The following is a 23894-nucleotide window of genomic DNA, read 5'->3' as shown; positions in this document are numbered from 1 at the left end:
ACTTAGACTATAAACTGTGTTACCTTCATCACAATGCTCACATTTTTTATTTAATTATTAAAATCAAAATGTAATTATTATTTTGCCTAAAATGTCTCTTTAGATAGTAAAGGTTGCTTACCCCTGTCCCATATGCATTGCATCGGTTGCACTTTAATTAAGTGTAACAATGCCTACATGTATTGTCCCTGTCAAACAAATGAATAAATAATAAATACAAATTGTAATACTTATATCATTAACCCTAATAGACCCCAAATAATAGCTGAAAAGATGGTTGTGATAATCTTTTTTTAATTGTAAGTTAATGGCCCTATAGTGTGGGTGTGTGTGTGTACAAAGTAAACATGAGCCAACAATCTCGTGACTTTCCTGCGTGTGTGCGATCGTGAACGCGCAATATACCAACGTCACAAATGCTCAGTTGACGAACCACAGAGCTGACCAATGAAAACGCTCAGTGGGATCTGAGCCATCCAATGATAGGCCGACGTTTGGAGATTTGCGGTGACGTAAGAATGAGGGGGGCGGGACTACTGTTAACCAGCTGTTAACCTGGAGAGAAGAAGGAGAAACTAGTCAAAGAAAGGGACGATGGCGAGAGGTAGTAAGAGCCTGAGAACAGTAGCTCAGTGCATTAAACAATTACCTTCAGCAGCCAGCCGGGAAATACACACTAGGAACACTGTAAGGTAAAGTATTTCATCTTTTAAAAGCTCATCTAAAAGAGGAAAGTGAGAGGAAAGGAGAGGACACACCTCATACGATAACAAAACTAAAAGTAGCACCAAAGATATTCAGTTATAAAGTTGATTTGTTGAGTGGATATACGTTAATCATGTTACAGTTTATGCTAGCAACGTTTACAAACTTAATTATCCATGAATCATGTTTGATTTATAAGAAAATAACGAGGCTAAAACATGCAGCTAAGTACATTAGCCAGCTAGCTACTGGGAGGTTACTTAAGTACACATTCTTCTAAATTCAATAGTAATCACCATGACAACAGCCTAACAAAGTACTACAGTATTCAGATAGAGCCTTTTATAGTCTGTACTATAAGTAAACATAGTAGTACTACTCTATAAAACACTCTATTGCATGGAAATGTCATGCATTAAAAGTTGTACAGATGTATTATCATCAGAATGATCTTTTTTTTTTGTATTGCTAAATATATACCATAGACTAATTTGCTAAATATATACCAAAATATACACTAATTTTGCTAAATATATACCATAGACTAATTTGCTAAATATATACCAAAATATACACTAATTTTGCTAAATATATACCATAGACTAAGCTACTGGAGTTACCCTGCACTATATTCATTTTTAACAGTTTCCCTCTGAAATGGTGTGAAGTAGCAGAAAATGGAAATACTAGGGTACAGTAAAGTACAAGCAAATGTACTGTAGTACATTCCACTAACCCTCTTCACGTTGTACAGGAGGGGTAAAGCTATATGTCAGGATTTTTAAACATATAACAGCTGCTGCAACTGTGGTGTTTCGCAATACATCTGGACATAGCCTACATTTTTGTCTGGGGTTAAAAGTCCTACACAGGGTGGAGTTTCTTCTGACGTATGACTAAGGCCACAGTAATTACTCTCTCAACCGAACCTGAAATCTAATTTAGCCTCTGGCACAATGTTCTGAAAGGTGGCAAATTGCTTGGAAGTGTTTCTCAGAAAAAAAGAGAGCTAGTCTTCAACTCCCAGAAGTGCAAACAGCGTTTTCGTCCCACATCTGCACCCTTTTGGAGTTTGATGTGCACACTGTCCTCCTTCTTAGCTCTGAAGTCCAAATTTCTCAATCACAACTCTCCATATATCTGCACCCATACACACGTCAGTTTGAGGTCAGTGCAATGTGTCAGCTGTATCACATTTCAGGTAGTAAGTAGTGAATGGGATCTCTTTAAGTGACCTGTAGGCCAGTAATGTAAGAAGAATTCGAAGCAGCACATCATGAGAAGCACAGAATAGGTTTCATGGGTTTACGCTGTTGATGACATTGATATTATCACATCACATTAAGTTGTGAGTGACATAATGGCGGGTTAAATCTGTAAACACATGCCCTCAGATCTATGCCAGGGACATTTAGGAACAGGGTGGCACAGGTGCCGTGGGTGACAGCTAGGTATAACAGTTGGACAAACCGCCTGACAAATCCCCTCAGTGGTGATCAGTCACGGTGACCCTGAGTTGATTTATATGTTCATCTGTGGATTAATGGAGTCCTCCCATTCATGGTGTCAGAGAAGATCTGACTCAGGCATTTTGCCATGATCCCTCTGATCCCTACTAATCAGTAAAGCAGCACTGTGGAATAACGTTGTAACGGTATAAGATTTTCCAGGTATTTTCAAAATTGTGGCGATTTAAACTCTATTGATTAACTAAACAGTTGATTTCAGCACAACGGTTGTTGGGCTTCAATATTAAACTGTATTGTTCTTGGTTGGATATTAAATGCAGTACTCATTGTACTAGAAAGTTAATAAAAGAGTTAATTCCTAACCTAATTCTGTCACTTCTCCCCCCGGGCTAAATGCATATCTTTAAAATGTAGACCAGAAGTCACTAAACAGGATTGAGCGAGCCTAGATGGTTTGACTGTACTGTGTTATAGGTCTCCAATGCTAAAGTTGATGCCCTTGACTTTGTTCCATTTTGATTCACAGGCATCTGTGGCCCATTTTAATTTGAATGACAAATACTTGGCAAGTGTTGCAAGAAGGCTTTCCATGTAAAGTATCCTGTTCCCCGGGACTAAAGGTTTATGTTGCAGCTTGTTGCTTGTATTCTGGATTTACAGGTATTAGAGGCGAATGAGCACTGGGCTTTTTGTTGATCATGATAAATTTAACATGTTCTCGAGTTTTTGGTGTTACAAAAAAGGTTTAATATTTTATTTTTTCAAACAAATTGTTCAATAACATTTGTAGAAATGACAAAACAGTAGTCAGTGTGTTGGCTCTGGCCCTGTTTTGTGGTTCATGAGAGTATTGATTCATATCCCCACGACCCCTACGTGGGTTTTTTGACCCAGTTTGTGTGAATATTGTTTGTTTTGTTTATCAGATACCTGTCGTCATGTGGGATCCTGATGACTCGTGTACCTCCCCTTCTGGGTGCAGCCATGCCAGGGCGTGCCGTTGCGTTACCTGCTCGTAGCTTCTTCAACCTGGCTGAAACCTTCTCCAAGAGGAGGGAGTACTCGGAGAGACGCATCATTGGGTGAGTCACCGCTCATGTGATGTAGAAAGTTTATTTATAGATAGATAGATAGATAGATATTATCATTTAACAACTGTTTACTACTGACCATGTTTGGATGTGATATGATTACTTTCTTTGTTGTGTGACCCGGCTCAGATTCAACCCTTTGTAACCCTGTTTGTTCTCAAAATACATAAATAAATGAGGCTAGGAATAAATAACAATTAAATTTACATATCAGCGTTTTACTTGTTGGATTTTCCACTGTGGCTGACATTTTTTACACTCTACACTGGCACCACACTGTTGTTGATTGCTTTTGTCTTTTGACAAACTACCTGCAATCAGTTCTTCTTCGCTGCTCTAAAACAGTAGTTTCCAGTGGCAGCCACGATACATCCGGGGCGACAGCACAGTGAAGGCTATTGTTTTGGAGCGGCAAAAAAGAATAGATTTCTGATTAAAGAAGTTGATTTTTTTCTGGGTTAACAAATTATGGTATCAGATCGGTGAATAGACTGGCGTACTCGCCGATACCGAATTTTGTGCGGTATCGGATGCATTTCCAATACTGGTATCGGTATCGGAACAACTCTAACCAGAACAAGGCAGGATGTCTTCCACAGCACTGGACCCTTCTCCTGGCTCAGGCTAAGGTTAAAAAGGAGCTGTAGAATCTCATATAGTTGGTCCATGCAGGTCTTCAGGACCCCGGGGCTGATGCCATCCAGACCTGCAGCTTTGTCCTGGCTCCAGCTGTTGCTGTATCTGACTGCTGGAGACGCACAGGAGGGTCGGGGAGGTGGAGGAAGGCTAATTAGTGTTTGTTCGTGTGGGGGAGGTGTAGATGATGTCCATGGTGGGGGACAATGGGTATGGAAAGACACAGTGTGAGTGGTTATTTGTGATCACTGAGGAGTTGTGAGGGGGATGCAGCTGTGGGGGCAGGGAGGATGTGGAGTCAGTGTGGCCGGGGGAGGGTGAGGAGAGAGCTGAGTGTCCTATACTCAACCTGTTAAGGCCCAAGGGAGTTGTCCTACAGCTTTTTCCCGTATGCCTATTTTGCTCAGTTTCACCTTCAGCTCCTTCTGCACACTCCTAGATCTCTGTCCCAATCTTCTTCCTGTTCAGTAGCACTTTCAAGTCACTGGTGATCCAGAGCTTATTATTAGGGAAGCATCGCATGGTCCTGATGGGTATGATGCTATCAACACAGAAGTTGATGTACTCTGCTATGCAGTCAGTCATCTCCACGGGGCTCACAGAGTACATCCCAGTCCGTGGCCTCAAAGCACCCCTACAGAGTCTCATGCGCATCCTGTGACCACCTCCTCACATTCCTTGTTGTCACAGGCTACTCCTGAACAATAGGTGTGTAGTCGGGGGTGAGAAGCACCAGATTGTGAACTGATCTGCGAAGGCGGGGGAGGGCAATGGAGCTGTATGCATTTTCAACATTTGCATATAGAAGGTCCAGCGTTTTCTTGTCTCTGGTGGGGCAGTTGACAAATTCCTGAAAAGTTGGGAGCATTGCAGAGAGAGAAGCATGATTGAAATCTCCAGAAATTGCTATGAATTTTTTGATTGATTTAATCGTCAGATCTGTGAAACCGATTTTCTCCACAAAGAATCACACAAAAGCACCAATTTAAATCTTGTGTTTACCAAAGATGTGCTCATACGTTCCTTGGAAATAAGTCATTCAGCATGAAAAAAGCATAAAAACCAACTAATCCACTAAAGAAATCTTAGTCAATTAAGTATAAAACGACAGATTAGTCGACTAAAGGACTAGGACGGGGCAGCCCTTTTTTAAAGTTTAACTTGAGCTCAAAATGTCTTTGTAACATTAGTTGTAATAAGTTAGAGTTAGAGCTGCAACAAACGGTTATTGTCATTGTTGATTAATCTATTGAATTGTTGTGCAGCAATTGCAGTACAAAGTATGAAAGAGAGCAAATGAAAACAAAATATAAACAATAACAATTATCATTAAGGTGCAAATCCAAAATATACACAATGCCAAAAAGTGAACAGTTAATAGCAGGCACCACAGATATATGAGAAGTGTGATATAGTTATGTATGTACAGTATTTAACCTAGGGTTGTCCCAAATACCATTTTTGGGCTCCGGAGCTTTGAAAGCAATAAACAGCGTCTAAACATGCTGAGCGTGCAGGACCGCTGTGACCGAAGGAACGCTGTAATGTCTCGGTTAGTAGGCAGCACGTAGTCATGTCATTAAAGCAGGCTTCACAATTCCTCTGTCACTATCTCAGAGGCTTCCCACACACATGTTTTTCAAACAAAATTGTGTCATAATGAGTAATGGGCTGTTTTCACGCCTTGTGTGGACACACATGCATTTGTCCGCGCTCAGCATCGCCTCACCTCTCCTGTGTGTGTGAGTGTAGGTGTACCTCAAAGTCCTCTCCCTCTAAACGACGGCGTTTTAAGCCTGCTGTCTTCGTGTGTCTCCGGCAGTGCCCGGCTGCAAGCCCATGCGTAATGCAACCTGGGTTGCGCTCCGAGATAAGCAAGGGCAACGAGGGCTCTGGCTTGGCTCGTCTCCATGACATGACTTAGCAGGACATTTCTCCGTTCTCAGCTGAGATGGACAGCATAGAGCTGCAACACGTGTCTTTCGGTTTAATTAAAGGCATTAGTTCATAAGGACTCTGTTATTCTACAGTATTGTTTGTATTTTTATGTTACTGAATGAGAAGCCTTTTCCGAAAGGTTTGCTGTGTTTTATGCATGTTTGTAATCTCGAGAGGATTAAAAAAAAGAATCAATAAATAACCAAATCCCAAAATTGAAAACCGAATACCTACCCAACGAATGAATAACCGAATAGTCAAATAATGGGGTACAGCCCTAATTAAACCTCAGTACAGGTAAGTCTATATAGTTAAAAAGAAAGTTGTGTTCCCAATCACAGCCCTCCCAAAAATCACAAATTAAGATATGAATGATTGTTTTAGTGGCCTATCTGCGGCTCTACGTATCTGTATGACGCACTAAATGTCCTCCTGTGTTCCATAGAGAGGTCGTAATCTCTAAATCTGGTTGTATAAATAGACGCAGGCGGCTGCAGCTATTTTCCTTCAGCTTGAGTGATGCAGTTATACAACAGTGGTGTGGGAAACCGTCTCCATCTGTGTCTCATTCACAACATCATGCATTTGTTTTCTTAATGTCATTGTTATAATCAAATCTCCTCTCTTGCACTATTTATGCCTCGGTCTCCCTCTCTCTCTCTCTCTGTTCCTCATCGACCTACTTCAGACGTATCTGGGTCATGAGTCTTGTTCCGTGCCAGCCTTGTTTAGTGTTTAATGTTATATCACAGTCGCTGACCTTCACCTGCTTCCTTCCTGTCGTGCAGACACACTGGAAGCTCATGGCTCTTTCTCTCTCTCCATCCTTCTACTCTACAGGTTTTCCATGCTGGAGATTTACGATGTGGTGAACGGAGTGGAAAACTACCGCCTCTTTGTTCCCTGGTGTAAGAAGTCTGATGTGGTGTTCAGGAGAGCCGGATTCTGCAAGGCCAAGCTAGGTGTGGGCTTTCCACCTGTGATGGAGAACTACACCTCTCTGATCACCTCAGTACGCCCCCACCTGGTCAAGGTAAGGCACTGCTTCCCAGCCCATGTTTGCTAAATGCAGACTGTTGCAAATCAGCAGACAAAAAGAGAACAAATGTAGCAGAGTCAGTAATCGTATTAGAGGACCCAAAGAAAACATTAACAGTACAGCTGCCGACAACGTTTTATCAGAGCAACACCAATTATTAGAAAGTGTTCAAAGTTCATAAAGTTACTCTCTCATTCTTTCATTCTTTGCAGCAAACTAATTGCAATTAACGTGTACATTATGTTGCTTGTCAGGCTTCCTGTTCAGATGGTAGACTGTTCAACCACTTGGAGACGGTTTGGCGTTTCAGCCCCGGCCTCCCGGGATATCCTCGTACCTGCACTGTGGATTTTGAGGTAAGTAGACGTCACGTGCTACCTGTAGCAGACAAGTTTAACCTCTGTTTGAGTGATCATGTGTTGTTCAACATGTCTGAGCTTGTGTGAAGTTGCGAGTGTTGCAATTGAAGTCCAACTGCTAACTTAATCCTCTCCCCTCCTCAGATCTCCTTCGAGTTCCGCTCGCTCCTCCACTCCCAGCTAGCTCACGTCTTCTTCGACGAGGTGGTGAAGCAGATGGTCTCGGCGTTCATGCATCGCACCACCAAGATACACGGCGAGGAGACGGCCATCCCTCACGAGCTCATGTTCCACGAGGTTCACCACACGTAACGCTGCACAAAAAGCGTCGCGCAAACACAGATACACAACCAGACACAACGTCAGAGAGAAAAATACGAGGCTACCTGTTCAAAACTGAAAACTGCCGTGCCTTTTTCACAGCAACGACCAAGTTTATTCCCAACTATCTCATTTTTTTTATAACTTATATATAACTTATGATGTGTTTCCACCAGCTCGTTTTCACCTTGGTGCTAAAAACACATGTAGTTTCCATTTCAGTTCATTTCCATTATCACAACTTAATCTGTGCCTGGTTGTGAAACTTGAGTTCACAGGTTAAATTGAGTGTGTGTCCACGGCCCAGCAGTGCTGTCGGTCGTCATTGGTCATGTGTTTCATCACATCTGTAAACATCAGCTACGCTCTATAGCTAACTACACTGCTCTAACCACCATTTTATGACCTCTGAAACAAACTTGAATTCAAAAAGCTGCTTTAGGGAGACACTTTACAAGCACATGTCTTCCAAAAACAGATTTCAGGACGTGTAGATGATACAAACACAACAATGCAAATGTTTGAAGTTGTAGGAGAGAAGGGAGCATTTTTTTAATTTGTGTGGAGGGTTAGGTGAAGTTACTGGATGTTAGGGCTGCACAATTTTGAAAAAATATCTAATTGCGATTGTTGTGACTGATATTGCAACTGCGATATGATTTGCGATATTACAGGGTATGATAATTTCCACATAATTATTCTCATTTTCATTAAAAACATATTAAAATTATCATGGTGTGATTTTTGCGGGGATTTGCTCCAAACAAAGATGTTTTCTTAAGTCTGTAGAATCTGATGCGTCGGCCAGGTTTAAAAAAATATTGCTATTTCCTCCTCATCCTGTGATTTGAAAATTGTAGTAGGCCATATCGAGATTTTGATAAAATATGGATTAATTGTGCAGCCCTAGTTGCAGCATGGTAATGAAGCCTAAATAGTCAGTTTGGATTATGTGAAATGTTCCTTTTCTCTTTATAATTATTATCTCAAGCTCCGTGCAAGAGTGCATGCAAGAAATGTACATTTCTGTGCAGATTTTAGGATTGGAAAATAATTTAGATTTCAGCAGTGAAGCTATCTGTTCGGTGGAGCTTCACGTGTCAGTGAATTGCTCGTCCCAGGTCAGCATGTACAGGTCCAACCGTAATCTCGAGGATAAAGGGCAACACGCTTCCTCTGACAGCTGACCCACGTCTGATTGAGTGAGTCAGCTCAGTGAAGAAGGATTAGACGATATTCAGCGAGAGCTTGACTCAGGTGTGATGACTGTGAATGAAACGTTTGCAGAGGAGTTTGGAGCTGCGATTAACAGTCATTTTCATCACTGATTCATCTGTCAATTCTAATTTTGCACACAATTCTGAAAACGTAAAGCTCATGTACATAGAAATATAATTTGTTCTATTCTATTTCTATGTTCATGTATCAACAACTGCTAAACTCTGTGAACAAGTTCATTGTTTTCATGCAAGTAGAAATTTTAAATCAACCAGGACTGAAATCTTAAGCATTGTTAAAAAATAGTGAAACAAGGAAGCAAATCATCACATTTGACAAGCTCGAACCAAAGAATACCTGAAACGAGTTATCGATTATATAACCGAATTGCAGATTGATTTTCTGTCCATCGACTAATTGATTAATCGACCAATCGTTGCCGCTCTGGAAGAGTTGGGCATTGGATCCATGGCTCACAACAGAGCTGTGAAACCACAGTTGTGTCCAAAGAGACCACAGCCATTCTTCCCTACTCTGGTTAGAGCAGTGCAGCGTGCTGATAATGAGCGTAGCTTGTTTATTACGATGACACATTTCCTCACATTACCTTCGTGGTTCTGGAGGCCGAATGGAAATGAGCACAGTTTCTGAAAGATGTAGAAAGTAGAGATGGGTTGTTACTTATGGATCATGTTACAGAGGTCAAAGCGAGGGCGACTATTCTTTTGTTAGCTCCAGATGAGGCGATGATATAAGCAGAAGTACCTGTGATGACTTGAGCGTCAAGGGCACAAAGCAACCAAAGAAATTAACGTTTAAACTCGTGTTACAAAACTCCATAAAGCAAAAGGAAGTAAATGCCATGTGGCTAATGAACAGTTACATATTAAACTTTCACCTCCATCGTGTCACCACATAACTGTATATTATCAGAATATATATTCTAAGAGTAAAGGGCAAAGGCAGGTTAGATTGTGTACAAACCGCTGCAGATAGATGTACTAAATGTACTGTAAACTATCAGCAACGCACACCTTTCAACGGGTGCTGAACTATTATTTTGCTTTAGTAGGGGACGGTGTTTTTCTTCTCGTTACATATATACTATGCTCCCGTTATTATTAAGGGAGTGATGCTGGACATAAGAGATTAAGCTAAACTACACAGCGAAGTGCAATATCAGCAGTATATAGGTGTTACTTTTAAATGCTAAGCAAGCTTGTATACTGGGGCTGGGTATCGTTTATACCAATACCCTGTGATAAGTGATACAGATACCAATAGTTAGTAGTAGTAGTAGTAGTGGTAGTAGTAGTAATAGTAATAGTGGTAGTCGTAGAGTAGTTAATTTGATACCTTTTTTTCTACTTGATTTGATAGCCATCATGTGAACGGAAGTGTTCAGTTGTGCAAAATGACACCACCACCACATTTATTTTTATCGAACTCCTGTGGCGTGTGGTAGTCATACTTTTCTAATGTTTTGGTGGCAAACTGCCACTTAACTGTGAAATACACAGCGTTCAACTTCACCACAGTACAGACTCTTTATTTTTTCTAATACAGTACATTAAAAAACTTGTATCGCAAATTGCAATCATGTTGTCTTTCTCTGAATTTGAAAAACATCCACACCGGCGACATGTTTGACTCTCTAGTCAGCGTGCTGCGCTTGTTCTTCTTCTTCTTTCTCTTTGTGTTTATTGGCGGATCGCAGATTTAAAAGGTGCATACGCACTCTATCGGAGCGTGTGGATGCTGCGCTTGTTAAGTCAATGAAAGCAATTTGGCTTCATAATATTATCAGCCAATAATTTATCAGCTATAATTAAATTATCGGAATAATACATAATAATATACATTTCCCGTTATCAGACGATAATTTATCGGGCCCGATATGTATCGTGTATCCCTAGCTGTAGCTGCTGCGATGCAGTGATTGGCTGAGAACAAAACCATACAAATAGTAATTTTTTTCTAGATGTGGATACAGAATGGATTGAATAACGGTATCATTTGACTGGAAGTTTTGATATTACTTGGTACTGGTTTATTTTAAGTACCGATACCCAGCCCTACTGTATACCCACTGGCGATACAAAGGGCCCAAACTGGCTGGTCAGGCAGAGGTCAGGTCGCATACCTTGACCTGTCCTGTCAGTCAGGATTTCAGTGCCGCCCTGAAACTGTCGGACCCACACCGCTCACAGAGTGCCTCCTGGCCTAGCGGCAGCATATTTATCTTTTATTTTAAAACATTATACTCATTTTATCATATTTATTATTTAGGTTAAGTGTAAATATTGGTTTGAAGATCATGTGAGAAAGGCTTATACACTGCTTTTAAAGAGGGTGTGTGTGTTTCATGGGAATGGGGAAAGGGAAAAGTGTATATCTACAGATTTGGGACCATTTACACCAATAAAACAAACATATTGTGTCCATTACTCCCACACACGTTAGCTGTGGGCCAATAGAAACTCTGACACACAACAATAAGTTCATTATTTTTTAAGTTGAAGTTGACTGGTGAGTGTAAATGTTTGGTTTTATTGGGACTATGCCAGTCTTTCTACTGTTTCTGAAAGCTTTAAAATCAATTACTTGAAAACTATAAATGCTGTTAAATTGAGTCTAAATGCAATTTGAATAAAATGACCCTCTGTTTAAGGGTAAATAAGTGGTATTAACATGATTTAAATTGAAATTTGTTTCCAGTGTTTTATCATGAAACAGGTCTGATATTTAGGTTGAAACGTTTAATAATACAATTAGTTCCAACGGCATCTAAGAGCATACTGGTAGTAAACATATTATGCTTAATCTGTGTGCTACGATAACGAACATTTTCTCCTCTGTAAAGGGTCCCTGGCCTCCGATAAGTTGGAGACCCCCTGGTGTAAATGTTTGTGCTGAATGACTTCAGAAAGATGTACCGACTGCATGATTTATAAACTATTTTTCCAGCTAAATAATGTTTCTTTTGCTTTTTTTTAACACTGTTTCAGAAGTGGGTTCATGAACCAAGTGGACGGGACAGAAATAGGGTCGTCATGTGAGCGGTAAGAATAGACGGGTATGAAGCGTCTGAACTGTCAGTCATAAGGTGTAGAAATGTCCCTGCTGCTGCTGCCAAAGGGCAAAGCTTAATTTGACCTTTGACCTGCATCGTTGAAGCAAAGTCAAATGTCAAACTTAGTTCAAGGAAATCATTGAGATCACTGAATACTTTAAATGACATGTTACGAACAGAAAATCAGCAGTGTTGGAAGAAATATTCAGATCGGATGTAACAATTAGAGGGATCTATGGGCAGAAATGTAATATAATATTAATAAGTGTATGTTTTCTTTAGTGTATAATCATCTCATAATAAGAATCGTGTTGTCATTACCTTGAAATGAGCTGTTATATCTACATACATACATACAGTATAAGAATTAGGGATTTTTAACAGATTTCCAGACGTTATTACATTTTTTGTTTTAGATTTACAGTAAACCATGAATGAACCAGGTCAGGTGTAGCTGAACATATGACCTTCATTACACTTAATGGATGATTGAGACAACATGAGGGTCATTGAGCAGCTGTTCTGGACCTTTTGATCATGTCACATGAGCCTCTTTGGCAGATTGCAGAAGTTCAAATTCCTATTTTTTTTTTTCAGTGCACTTTAAAGATCAACATGATCTCTTCATCAGCAGTTTGTCAGTCGGTTTCATCTGCTGATCAAGATCATGTGATCATCATCAGAAGCTCTGCTGAGATTGTTTTCTTAACTGCTCTTTATTAAGATGAACTTTGACCATCAGCTTTTTAAGCCAAAATTAACAAGATATCCCTTAAGAGCGCTCAGAAAAAAACTAAAATTTGAATTTGAAAGCTCCAGAACGGCTACTAAATACACCTCATGGTGTTATTATTTTTCCTCAACTAGTGTTTTTAAGCTTAGGATGAATTTTGAACCTCAGATTTTAGATGAGAAGTCCTCAGATTGCTCTGAAAAACTAAAATTTGCTACTTTATAATCAGTGGTGGAAGTACTCAGATTATAAAGTAGCAATACCTCAATGTAAAAATACAAGGAAAAGTCCTGCATTCAAAATCCTTCTTATGCAAAAGTAAAAAAGTATTAGCATAAAAATACTTAAAGTACCAACAGTAAAAGTACTCACTATGCAAAATGACCCACTTTAGAATATATATTACTTTATTAGATTAATTATTGATAAGTTCATCACTTTAATGTTGCAGCTAGTAAAGGTGGAGCTAATTTAAACTACTTTATATACTCACAATACATCTTATTTTACTTACTGATAAGTACAATTATATGTAAAGTAACTCATCACTGAATTTATCATATAACTAAATGAAAACTGGTCAAACTGTATCCTTGATGAAGATTATATATGAGTGAAAGCTCCAGAAGAACCTCCGCTAATAAACGTGTTATGAAAGTAGGCACTAAATCCCCCTCAGGGCAGACAGATGTGATTTTAACCAACTTAAACGGCAACTAAAGTATTGTTTAAAAAAGAACTTCAGTAACCAACACATCTGAACAATTGAATTTATTAAATAAAAAAAAAGAAAAGAAAATCACCATTAATCATCGTCTACATTGTACAAAACAGAAGTCGAATGATCACCCATATTTGCCATTTTGCAAAGGAATAATGTGTTTTGTAGTAAAGTAAAATATCTTCATACTGTAGTTTTCTGTAGTTAAAGCAGAGCGTATGAGGGGAGAAATGAAGGCCGATGTTTTAACAGCACACGGACACGACAGGTTTTCACATTTAGACTTTGTAGCCGAGACCTTGAATGGTCCAAACTGCTTTGTAACTTGAGCCCCACCTCTCACAATCAATCAGCCTTTTATTATTATTATTATTATTGTGATATCAATAATCAGATGATCTGACATACAGGCTGATGCTCTGAAAATACTCACAATGCTGCATGCATGAAAACGACTCCCAGACATCCCAGTAAACATCTTTTAAACAGGCCCCTGGTGAAACTCAAACTCTGTAATTTAGGCACCCAACTGTGTCACGTACAAGGAGGACGTACAATTAATGTCAGAGACAAAATGCTCAAAGCTCTGTAAGAAAAACTGGTTTTAATTAAATCAAATGACAGATTTTAACTCACATAATATTAACCGGGGGGAAACAAAACATATATATATAAAAAAAAAGAAGAATTAACAAAATACTATGACAAACATAAAAAGGACACCGACACAATCATGGCTATGCATCTTTTCTCGTGCTCTCTTTGTAGAGCATCAACGACATGTTTACTATGTTTTTAGACCACTTTAATAATCACTTTACAGACATTTAATCTGTACGTAAATCTGCATGATAATATTCTTTCTGTTGAGTGTTTTAGCCGTTAGAGTAGAGTAGAGTAGAGGTGTAGTAACTTGGTTTGATGGGCTCTCATCCTCAGTTTGTTTCGGGTCAGGCGAGGCCGACTCCTCCAGAAAAAACCCCGGACGAAGAGGGTTGTGTGACGTAGTGGAGGGTGGAGGGAGGTGGGTGTCAAACATTTGCAGCTCCAACATACTCTTCATGGCCAGTCAGTTTGGGCAAAGTTAGGTGGAGGTGGGTTCTTGGAGGATTTCTCCTCAGCTGACCCCCACCACCAGCACCACTCTGCCTATATTAGTCTGTACAGCAAGTCAGGAGGATTGGCTTAGAAACCCATGCCACCTCCCATACCTCCCATACCGCCCATTCCTCCCATGCCACCCATGCCGCCTCCCGGCATCTCCTTCTCCTCCTTGGGGATCTCCGTGACGACAGCCTCGGCGGTGGAGAGCAGGGAGGCAACTCCTGCGGCGTCCAGCAGCGCCGTCCTCACCACCTGTAGAGAGGAGGAGAGGAGATGAGAGACGTTACAGCATTTCACTGAGCATTTAGCACCGCTGCAGTTACGTTTGCTCATAATTGAGGCTGCAGCTAATTATCATTTCCCTCATTGATGAATTGTTTTTTTTACAGCAAATAAAAGTAATAATCTCAAATTGTCATTTAAGTTAATGTCTGTTGAGTCACTATCGCTGAAGGAGGTAACACAGCCAATGGCCCGCTGATGAAAGTATTGCAATATTAATATATTTCAAGTATTACAAACTGGGTGTTTGTGGCAAAATTCCCACAAAAATGCTGTATTAAGTACGAGTTAATGGAACAAGAAGTAGCAGCCACGGTGAGCTGATAGATGAAGAGCTGCAGGCGACAGTCTGCACAGCGAGGTAACCAGCTACTTTCACTCTTGTTGTTCGCAGACTGCCGAGTGCAGCATAAAAAAATACATAAAAAATGATTGAATGATGGAAAAAGGACAATTATTTCCTGACTTCTTTATGAAAATGACAATAGCTTGTTGCATTTGCTGTTACCACCAGTAAGCAGGGTGTCGCCAAATCAACCAGGACTGAAATCTTACAGATTGCCACCTTAAGTTAAAAAACTACTGAAAAAAGGGTCTTCAAATTGTCTTGTTTTATCCGACCAACAGTTCAAAACCCAAAGATATTCAGTTTAAAATGATATAAAACAGAGAAAAGTAACAAATTCTCACATCTGAGAAGCTGGAAGCAGAAAATATTTGGTCTTTTTTCTTGATACATGACTGAAAAAATAAGTAATTTATCAAAGGTCGACCATCGCCTAATAGTTTTAGCTCTAGATATGATAACTTTGTACCTAGATTGCACCGCTAATTTCAATGGGTAATTGAACAATTAATATTAAAGGAAAAATCATAAATTTCATGTCACAACCACTCGTCTAATTTAATTTATAGATCCAAATATCATGAATAAAATCATAAATGTTCCACAGAGGGCTTCATAACATCCAACACCCTCGTTCCTTAGAGCCTCTTATCCACTAGGTGGCAGTATTGACCCGGTTTATATCTCCGATCAAGGCACGAATGAAGAATAAGTGTATAATGTAATGTAAGTAAGGGGACATTAGTGTCCACAGTGACTGAGCTCTGTACCTTGGTGGGGTCGATGATGCCCTTCTCCACCATGTTGACGTACTCTCCCTGCATGGCGTCGTAGCCGAACTCAGCCGGCCCCTGCAGGATCTTCTCCACCACTAGCGAACCCTCCACACCGGCATTCTTAGCGATGGTCATGGCGGGGATACGGAGCGCCCGTCTGATGATCTCCACGCCTGTTTGGAACAAAAGGAAGTTAAGATTCATGAAAATGATAAAGCTGTAAATCTGTTACGTTCTACACAGAACTGTTGGAATAAAGGCTGCATATTCAACTTTACTGGTACGGTCAACCCAGGACTGTGGTCATGCAAATAAAACCCTTTCAATTTGTAAGGCATGAAATGTGCTGCGTATGGAGTTTTCACCACTATACAGAAGAATATATTATTGATATGCTATTAAATAAAACTTTAAAAGATGAACTTTAAACTAAATACACTTCTCTGAATTTGTAAATTACACGTACAGTCACTTTATCACACTATCAATTGATATTTGCCCCTTTCTATAGCGTTCATTTTAGGGCTGAAACAATTTCTCGAGTAATTTGATTACTAAAAATCATCGATGCTTCGTTTATGTGACATTTAAATGGGTTTAATTTTGACAGATATTACTGTATGCAATTCAGTCAATAAAAATGTAAATTTTTCTAAAAAGGAAACCAATTTTAGGAGACCCGTCTTATTTTCTCTTTTGTATATTTACTATTGCTCTTTAATAATAAAGCACAAGTATTTCTTATTCAATTACTCGCTTAATTGATGGAATAATCGGTAGAATACTCGATTGCTAAAATAATCGACAGCTGCAGCCCGCGTTCATTACAACAAAACTTTACTTTTTCCAGAGAAAACGCTATGTTACGTTCATGAGTGTGCAACAGTAGAAGAAATACTGCTACCTCTACCTAGTAAGCTAGTAGTTAAGTGTTTTTATTATTCCATAGTGAAAGAAATATTAATACTATATAATATAGTTGGGAATACATTTGAGCCTTTGTATTTTTTTTTACTAACCGATCTTCTGGTCAGCATTGGCGGTTTTGATGGAATCAAGACATGGGATGCAGCGCAGCAGGGCGCAGCCTCCACCTTGTACGATACCCTCCTCCACAGCGGCCCGGGTAGCGTTCAGAGCGTCCGTCACGCGGTCTTTCTTCTCATTCACCTCCACGTCACTTGTTCCTCCGATCTGAAATGGAGAGCATGCATCACAACTTAGAGCAGAACTACGGTGTGAAGCAGTTGATGTTGTCCGTATTGTTCAGATTGATGCGTACCTTGAGTACCGCCACTCCGTCAGACAGCTTGGCCAGTCTCTCGTTGAGCTTCTCCTTCTCGTAGTCGCTGGTGGTGTTCTCCAGCATCTCGATGATCTCCGCCGCACGCTTCTCCAGTTCAGCCGGGTTGCCGCCTCCCTTCAGCAGCAAGGTGTCGTCTTTGGTAATCTGCACCTCGCCGACCTTGCCGAAGTCGTGAGCCTGGATGTCTTCAAGAGCGAGACCCACAGCGTCGTCTCCAAACACCTGGAGAAACATACATACACACATTAAAGCATATGTCTAAAAATCAAGTCACACACGCAGACGAACCTCCATATTTAACTTGAGAAGTTCATACAATTTAGCAGCGGTGGAAAAATTACTCTGATCTTTTACTTAAGTAAAAGAAGTATTACCTCAGTGTAGAAATACTGTTACAAATAAAGGTCAGAGGGTTATGTAGATGAGGAAGATTTGTGAGGCGTTCCTATTCCTAGAATTAGATTTAATTTGGTTTAGTCCTTTGGTTTACTTATTTTTGATAGTGTACTCAAAATGCAATCCTGTATCTTTTATATTGTCCGTTTCATATTTATAAATGCACAGGAATATGGTTCTGCAAATCTTACGTGTAAATGGATATATAGTTTTAATCCTTGGCTCAATAAAAAATATTTGAAAAACAAAATAATAAAATAAACAAAAACAAAAAATAAGTAAAAGTCCTGCATTCAAAATCTTACTTAAGTAAAAGTACAAAAGTATTATTAGCATGAAAATATACGTAGAGTACCAAAAGTAAAAGTACTCATGAGGCAGAATGGCTCATTTCAGAATAATATATATTATTGGATTATAAGCATTAATATGTTCATCACTTTAATGTTGAAGCTGGTAAAGGTGGAGCTCATTTAAACTACTTTATAGACTATCTGCTGGGTAGCTTGTGAATTTAGCCCGGCTATCAATAAAGTTTAATTTTATTCTGTAATTTTACATCATAATATATTTGTTGGTTATATTTTGTATTATTAATCTGAATCACCAAACATTAAGTTATGAAATAAATAAAGTAAAAAGTACAATACTTAAGTATAAAGTAGCATAATAAACTGGAAATACTGAAGTAAAGTAAAAGTACTTAGTTAATTCCCACCACTGTAATATGGCACAGATATTCTCAGCTACTTGAGAGTGAAAAGTGGACTTACGGTGCCCCCGGTGGCGATGGCCATGTCCCTCAGCTGATTCTTCCTGTTGTCTCCGAATCCTGGAGCTTTAACAGCCACCACCTGAAGACCAACCTTCAGCCTGCAAATCAAGATGAATATTCACTACTTTTAGTTCTTTCCCCCCAATAATTTAAATTTTAACAAAGTACAGACAAAAACATGAATAATAAACAATCAAGAAACATTTTACTAAAAGAAAATAAATAATAGTAGTACATACAGGCTTGGTTTGAAATCAAACTTGTTCTTATAAAAGCTCTTCTATGTACCTGTTGAGCACCAAGGTGCTGAGGGCCTCTCCGTCCACGTCCTCAGCAATAATAACCAGCGGTTTGCGCTGCTGGTTGGCGATCTCCAGGGCTGGCACGATCATCTGGACAGTTGAGATCTTCTTCTCGCTCAGCAGCAGGTAGGCGTCCTGGAACTCACACTTCTGACCTGCAAACAGAGACGATAGATTTGAGCATTTTGTTTCTTTATAGGCAACAGGAAGTGGTCAGTAGACAGATGAATGAGAACCTTTACCTTTGGCAGTGTTGATGAAGTAGGGGGAGATGTAACCGCGGTCAAACTTCATACCCTCAATGATCTCCAGCTCATCGTGCAGAGTCTTCCCATCCTGAGATGTAAAGCATGTATTACTAACCAGTTTTATCCCCTCCAGACTAATTAAGCAATCATTAGAGCAGTAAATAAGTCTTTATATACATGAAGTTGTGATACTAACCTTGACAGTGATGACTCCCTTGCGGCCAACTTTCTTCATGGCGTTGGAAATGATGGTACCAATCTCCACGTCTCCGTTGGCTGAGATCGTGGCAACCTTAAAAGACGAAACACATTATTAAAGCATTTCAATATGAATTCAAGGAGTTAAGTAGTAACAGTGGTGGAAAAAGTACTTAGATCCTTTACTTTAAAGTTACTGTGAGGGACTTTTACTGGTTGTGAAACAGTCCATTTAATTCTGACTGCTGTATTATTGGGTATGTTGCAATGTACTTCATTACATCCCACCACTGCATAGTGACTCATCATTTATATTTCTTTTACTACTAATCATATTGTTTACCTGTGCGATCTCCTCGGGGGTCGTCACTGGCTTGGAGAGATTTTTCAGCTCATTGATGACGGTTTCTACGGCCATCATGACTCCGCGGCGGATCTCCACGGGGTTGGCGCCTTTGCTGATGGTGTCGAAGCCCTCCTTGGCGATGGCGCGAGCCAGCACTGTGGCGGTGGTGGTGCCGTCGCCGGCCTCCTCGTTGGTGTTGTTGGCAACGTCCTGCACCAGCTTGGCACCGATGTTCTGGTACTTGTCCTTCAGGTCGATGCTCTTGGCCACCGTCACGCCGTCTTTGGTGACCTTGGGGCTGCCCCAGCTCTGCTCGATGATGACATTGCGACCCTGGAATAGAAACAGGAAGTGGTGAGTTAAAGGGGTCTCTAATAGAAGTAATAACCCAGCCAGATTCAATATACTTAATATCAAATATTACCTTTGGGCCCATGGTGACGGCCACAGCGTCAGCCAGCAGGTCCACTCCCTTAAGCATGAGGGCGCGAGCATCAGCTCCAAACTTCACTTCCTTGGCGTAGGCTCGTGTGAGGTGAGGAGCCAGCGCCCGGCACACGGGCCTCACCTGCTTCATGACGGTTGGTAAACGGAACATCTCTACGGGAAGAAAAGACACAAAGTTACACAACATGTCTGAGACGAATGATCACTGTGATGAACCAGAGGCGTCCAATTAAATCTGCAAAGTCATTGTGCAAGAATCGTATATGCATTGAAAACAGATGTGTTCAAAACGAGATGAGCTAAACTAAGTACATTAACTCAAGTACTATACTTAAGTACAATTTTGAGGGACTTGTACTTTGCGTGGTTATTTCCATTTCATATATTTCTACTACACTACATTTCAGAGGCAAATATTGTACTTTTTATTCCACTACATTTATTTGATAACTTTAGTTACTTTCCAGATTAAAAATACACAATAAAATATACAAATAATAGTAAATCAATAATACCTTACTGATTCCCAGGGGGAAATTCAGCAATACGTAAAGTACGATTTTAAATGCATGACTGATAAGAGTATCTCTGCAGTACTTCTTCTACCACTGCCTGAATAATTATTCTCCAAACCCCCCCACCGGTCACAGGAGGACAGTTGATGTGTTACAAAGGTTAACTGAGCCCCTAGTGGTCACTAGTGGTACGACAGGCCTCCACTGAATGAATGAATGAATGAATGAATGAATGAATGAATGAACCATTTTCAAAGCTCTGCTTCAAAAAGGTGCAATTATATCCAAATTAAAAATGTCACAGCAAATGTTTGTTATGAGTTTGTTCATTTTAAATGCTGCTAATGTATTGTTTTTAATCAGAACATATATCTAACTACCTGAATACAGACCGATCTGATTAGGGCTGCAACTATTTTTTATTAACAGTTAGTCTGTCAGTTATTTTCTCAATTATTAAATTGGATTGTTTAGTAAATTAGATGTCAGAAAACAGGGAAATGGCCATCACAATTACCCAATATTGGGGCCATCTTCATATTAATTATTTGTCTTAACTAATAGTCCAAATTCAAATGTATTCAATTAACACTAATCTGAAACAGCACATTCTTACATTTGAGAAGCTGGAGAGAAAGATGGTGATTGGCATTTGTGCTTGATCAATATCTAAAAAAGGGTTGAATGGTTATACAAACTGTTCTGTTGACTAGAAAACACATTGTGTTAATATTAAAAAGAAACTGACTGTGCCCTAAGCCCCAACCCCCTAAGGAAAAACAGTCAACGTTTGAGTGGTGGAAGAAGTATTCAGATCCTTTACTTAACTAAAACTACTGATACCACACTGTGAAAATACTATGTTACAGGTAAAAGCGTCAAAGGCTTACTTATGTAAAAGTATGTAAGTATTATCAGCAGTATTTACTTTAAGTTGTACTCATTGTGCAGTAAAATGTTCCCTGACAATGTATTACTATTATATATCTGATGTTTCTGGATTAATATTACAGCTGCATTAATGTGTATGTTGCATTTCATTGCTGTACATGTCTGAAAGTAGCATTTACATACAATGAAAAGCATAAGAAAAATAAATTGTCAACACTTGAAGCCTTGATTTACATATTTGAAAAGGAGTGAGAAGAAGTATACATTTATTTAATCCCACCCCTTCTCCATAAGTCAATTATTAACCAGCTTCCTTATTGAGCCATAAATATACTCTAATTAAATGTACCTTAATTTGTCTAACTATAATTATTATTATTTATGATTCTAACTATAATTATTACCTTTAATCTGTGTCATACAGAAATATAAATTAATTACTAATATAATTATCATTATCAAAATATAAATTAATTACTGATATAATTATCATTATCAAAATATAAATTAATGATATAATTATCCTTATCAAAATATAAATTTGTTATCAATCCAGAATACCAATTCATTACTTATAATATAACTTAATCACAATACCAATTCATTACTTATATATTTATCTTAATCATATTGACTATTTGTTATCTTTTCTTATATGTGCAAATTATTAATTGTAAAAGTATAAAGTTGCAGAAAAAGTACCTCAATGTAGTAAATGTACTTTCCACCACTGGCTTCAATGTGCAAATCATGTTTAGCCATCAAATCAGCCTCTACTTGGCAAACATTTTCAATTTATACATGTATATAATAAATAATCTGGTTAGTATGTATAATGATTATGAAATCCCCAAAAAACACTTCCTGGTTCCCCCTCCAACCCACGTGTTCTCCTCTGCTCGTGCGTCACAAGGTCAAATTATAAAGCATGTGCAGGAACTACCTCACCACCATCATCATCCTACTCTGCCTTAACAATGAGTGACCATTATCATTGTCAGCAACAATAACATATGTGTCAACTGACTGATAATAATATATACACACATATAATAAAATTATTGTTAATTAGGGGACACTTCCTGTATTGTCAATAAAGTTGTGCACAGCATGCACTGCAATGAGGTTTCATCATGTCAGACATGAGACATTCCTGACTCATTTAAATCAAATATATATAAGATTAAATGTGTATCTTACAGAGATAGTGAGATAAAAACTGATGTAGCATTTCAACATGTGTGTCCTTGCAGATAAGAGTACAAATCTGTCAGCTAGGAGTAGTTACCTCTCAGCTGGTGCAAAATCTACAATGAAAAACCAACATTTTATCATTAAGTATATACAGCTAGATGGTAAATATTAACCACATTATCTTTGTAGAGACTTTATGAAAATGTCAGTACTTACTTGTGAGGTAAAAGGCTGGTAGCTGCTACGAGGTGGACGTCTGAGAGACGGATTGTTGCAACGAGAGAGGAGGTAAAGAGGACGAGCAGTGTGCTGCAACTGAGATCCTTCAGGATGGGACTCTGCACCACGTGGTCGATCACATCCGAGTCATATACCGGCTCCGCCCAGGAACATGAATAACGACAAGCGCACTGTTTATTTAAGCAGAACCTTCTAGAAGTGTATATTAGTTCTTTACAAAACTTAAATTGCATGGTATAATATTAAACATGTTCTTTTATAAAGTTAAATAAAATGAAAATCATACATCATAGATAATAATGCATACAGTGCACTTTCATAGACTAAGCTACTGGAGTTACCCTGCACTATACTCACTTTAATAGTCTCTTCTGCACTATACTCACTTTGAACAGTCTCTTCTGCACTATATTCACTTTGAACAGTCTCTTCTGCACTATATTCAGTTTGAACAGTCTCTTCTGCACTATATTCACTTTTTTAATCGTTGTGTATCACAGCTGTTACCCTGCACTATATTCAGTTTTAACAGTTTTCTTCATCTCCTTGTATTTTTATATCTGGTATATTTTGTTTTGTACTTTGTACTTCGCACATCTAACTTTTTTACTGCCTTTTTACTAACATGTTTTGCACTATGGAACTGTGATGCTGGAAACTTGAATTTCCCTCGGGATCAATAAAGTTACTATCTATCTATCTATCATTTGGTACTGGAGAAGATTCACTATACTACAAGAGGGTGTGCTCAGAAATGTTATGCTATATGGAGACCTTTTTTAATCTATATAGAAAAAATGGATACCACTGACATTAAAGTTTTAAACTGCTCACCTCACATTACATATAATTCACAAGTTATGCTTAGTTTTTTTAATTATTATTATTGTTATTATTATTATTATTATTATTATTATTATTATTATTTATTATTTGCTTATCTTTTTGTGTTTTTGGTCCTTTCCTTTTTCCTTTTTTTTCTTTTCTGTGTGTTTTTTTGTATATGTTTCTATTGGATTGAATTAATTTACATGTATAAATGTAATTGTCTATGAAATTAATTCTGCTTATTTAATGGTGCAGTAATATTGTTATAGGGTTGGGGGGATAAGGGGGGGTATGGTCTATAATTTATTTATACAATTATTTCTGTGATTTATTGGATTTTGTACAGAATACCAATAAAAAGACTTTGAACCAAATGAAATGGAAATCCTGGAGTTAA

At 38.8% G+C, this 23894-nt stretch overlaps 2 protein-coding genes across 3 annotated transcripts; one reads left to right on the top strand and one right to left on the bottom strand.

The window, feature by feature from the left end:
- Positions 1–537: 537 nt before the first annotated feature.
- coq10b (coenzyme Q10B) lies at positions 538–11748 on the top strand. The gene is made up of 5 exons (XM_037789797.1): positions 538–692; positions 3101–3256; positions 6680–6872; positions 7133–7234; positions 7382–11748. The coding sequence occupies exons 1-5, from the start codon at positions 595–597 to the stop codon at positions 7547–7549; spliced, it is 717 nt and encodes a 238-aa protein (XP_037645725.1). The 5' UTR covers positions 538–594; the 3' UTR covers positions 7550–11748.
- A 1590-nt stretch (positions 11749–13338) lies between these two features.
- Positions 13339–22802, bottom strand: hspd1 (heat shock 60 protein 1). Of its 2 annotated transcripts, none has more exons than XM_037789974.1 (11): positions 22642–22802; positions 19807–19982; positions 19380–19715; positions 19035–19130; positions 18833–18926; positions 18577–18745; positions 18287–18386; positions 17094–17339; positions 16831–17005; positions 15806–15984; positions 13339–14659 (listed from the first exon to the last, which is right to left on the bottom strand). In XM_037789974.1, exons 2-11 carry the CDS (start codon positions 19978–19980, stop codon positions 14489–14491), a joined length of 1740 nt encoding a protein of 579 aa, XP_037645902.1. In that variant the 5' UTR covers positions 19981–19982; positions 22642–22802; the 3' UTR covers positions 13339–14488. The 2 variants fall into 2 exon arrangements, with proteins under 2 accessions (XP_037645902.1, XP_037645904.1); XM_037789976.1 differs by having other exon boundaries at positions 22646–22799.
- Positions 22803–23894: the final 1092 nt, after the last annotated feature.

The sequence above is a fragment of the Sebastes umbrosus genome, chromosome 13 (assembly GCF_015220745.1).
Source record: "Sebastes umbrosus isolate fSebUmb1 chromosome 13, fSebUmb1.pri, whole genome shotgun sequence".
NCBI classification, from domain to species: Eukaryota; Metazoa; Chordata; class Actinopteri; order Perciformes; family Sebastidae; genus Sebastes; species Sebastes umbrosus.
This window is presented reverse-complemented; position numbering and strand designations above follow the sequence as displayed.

Bases quoted from the DNA above. Each gene is read 5' to 3' on its own strand.
- coq10b (XM_037789797.1), top strand. From the start codon at position 595: ATGGCGAGAGGTAGTAAGAGCCTGAGAACAGTAGCTCAGTGCATTAAA. The intron at 3,257-6,679 runs GTGAGTCACCGC...TCTACTCTACAG, and splicing joins TCGGAGAGACGCATCATTGG to GTTTTCCATGCTGGAGATTT. The intron at 6,873-7,132 runs GTAAGGCACTGC...GTTGCTTGTCAG, and splicing joins TACGCCCCCACCTGGTCAAG to GCTTCCTGTTCAGATGGTAG.
- hspd1 (XM_037789974.1), bottom strand. From the start codon at position 19,980: ATGTTCCGTTTACCAACCGTCATGAAGCAGGTGAGGCCCGTGTGCCGG. The intron at 18,746-18,832 runs GTAAAGGTTCTC...CTCTGTTTGCAG, and splicing joins CTTCATCAACACTGCCAAAG to GTCAGAAGTGTGAGTTCCAG. The intron at 17,340-18,286 runs GTAAGTCCACTT...ATGTTTCTCCAG, and splicing joins CCATCGCCACCGGGGGCACC to GTGTTTGGAGACGACGCTGT.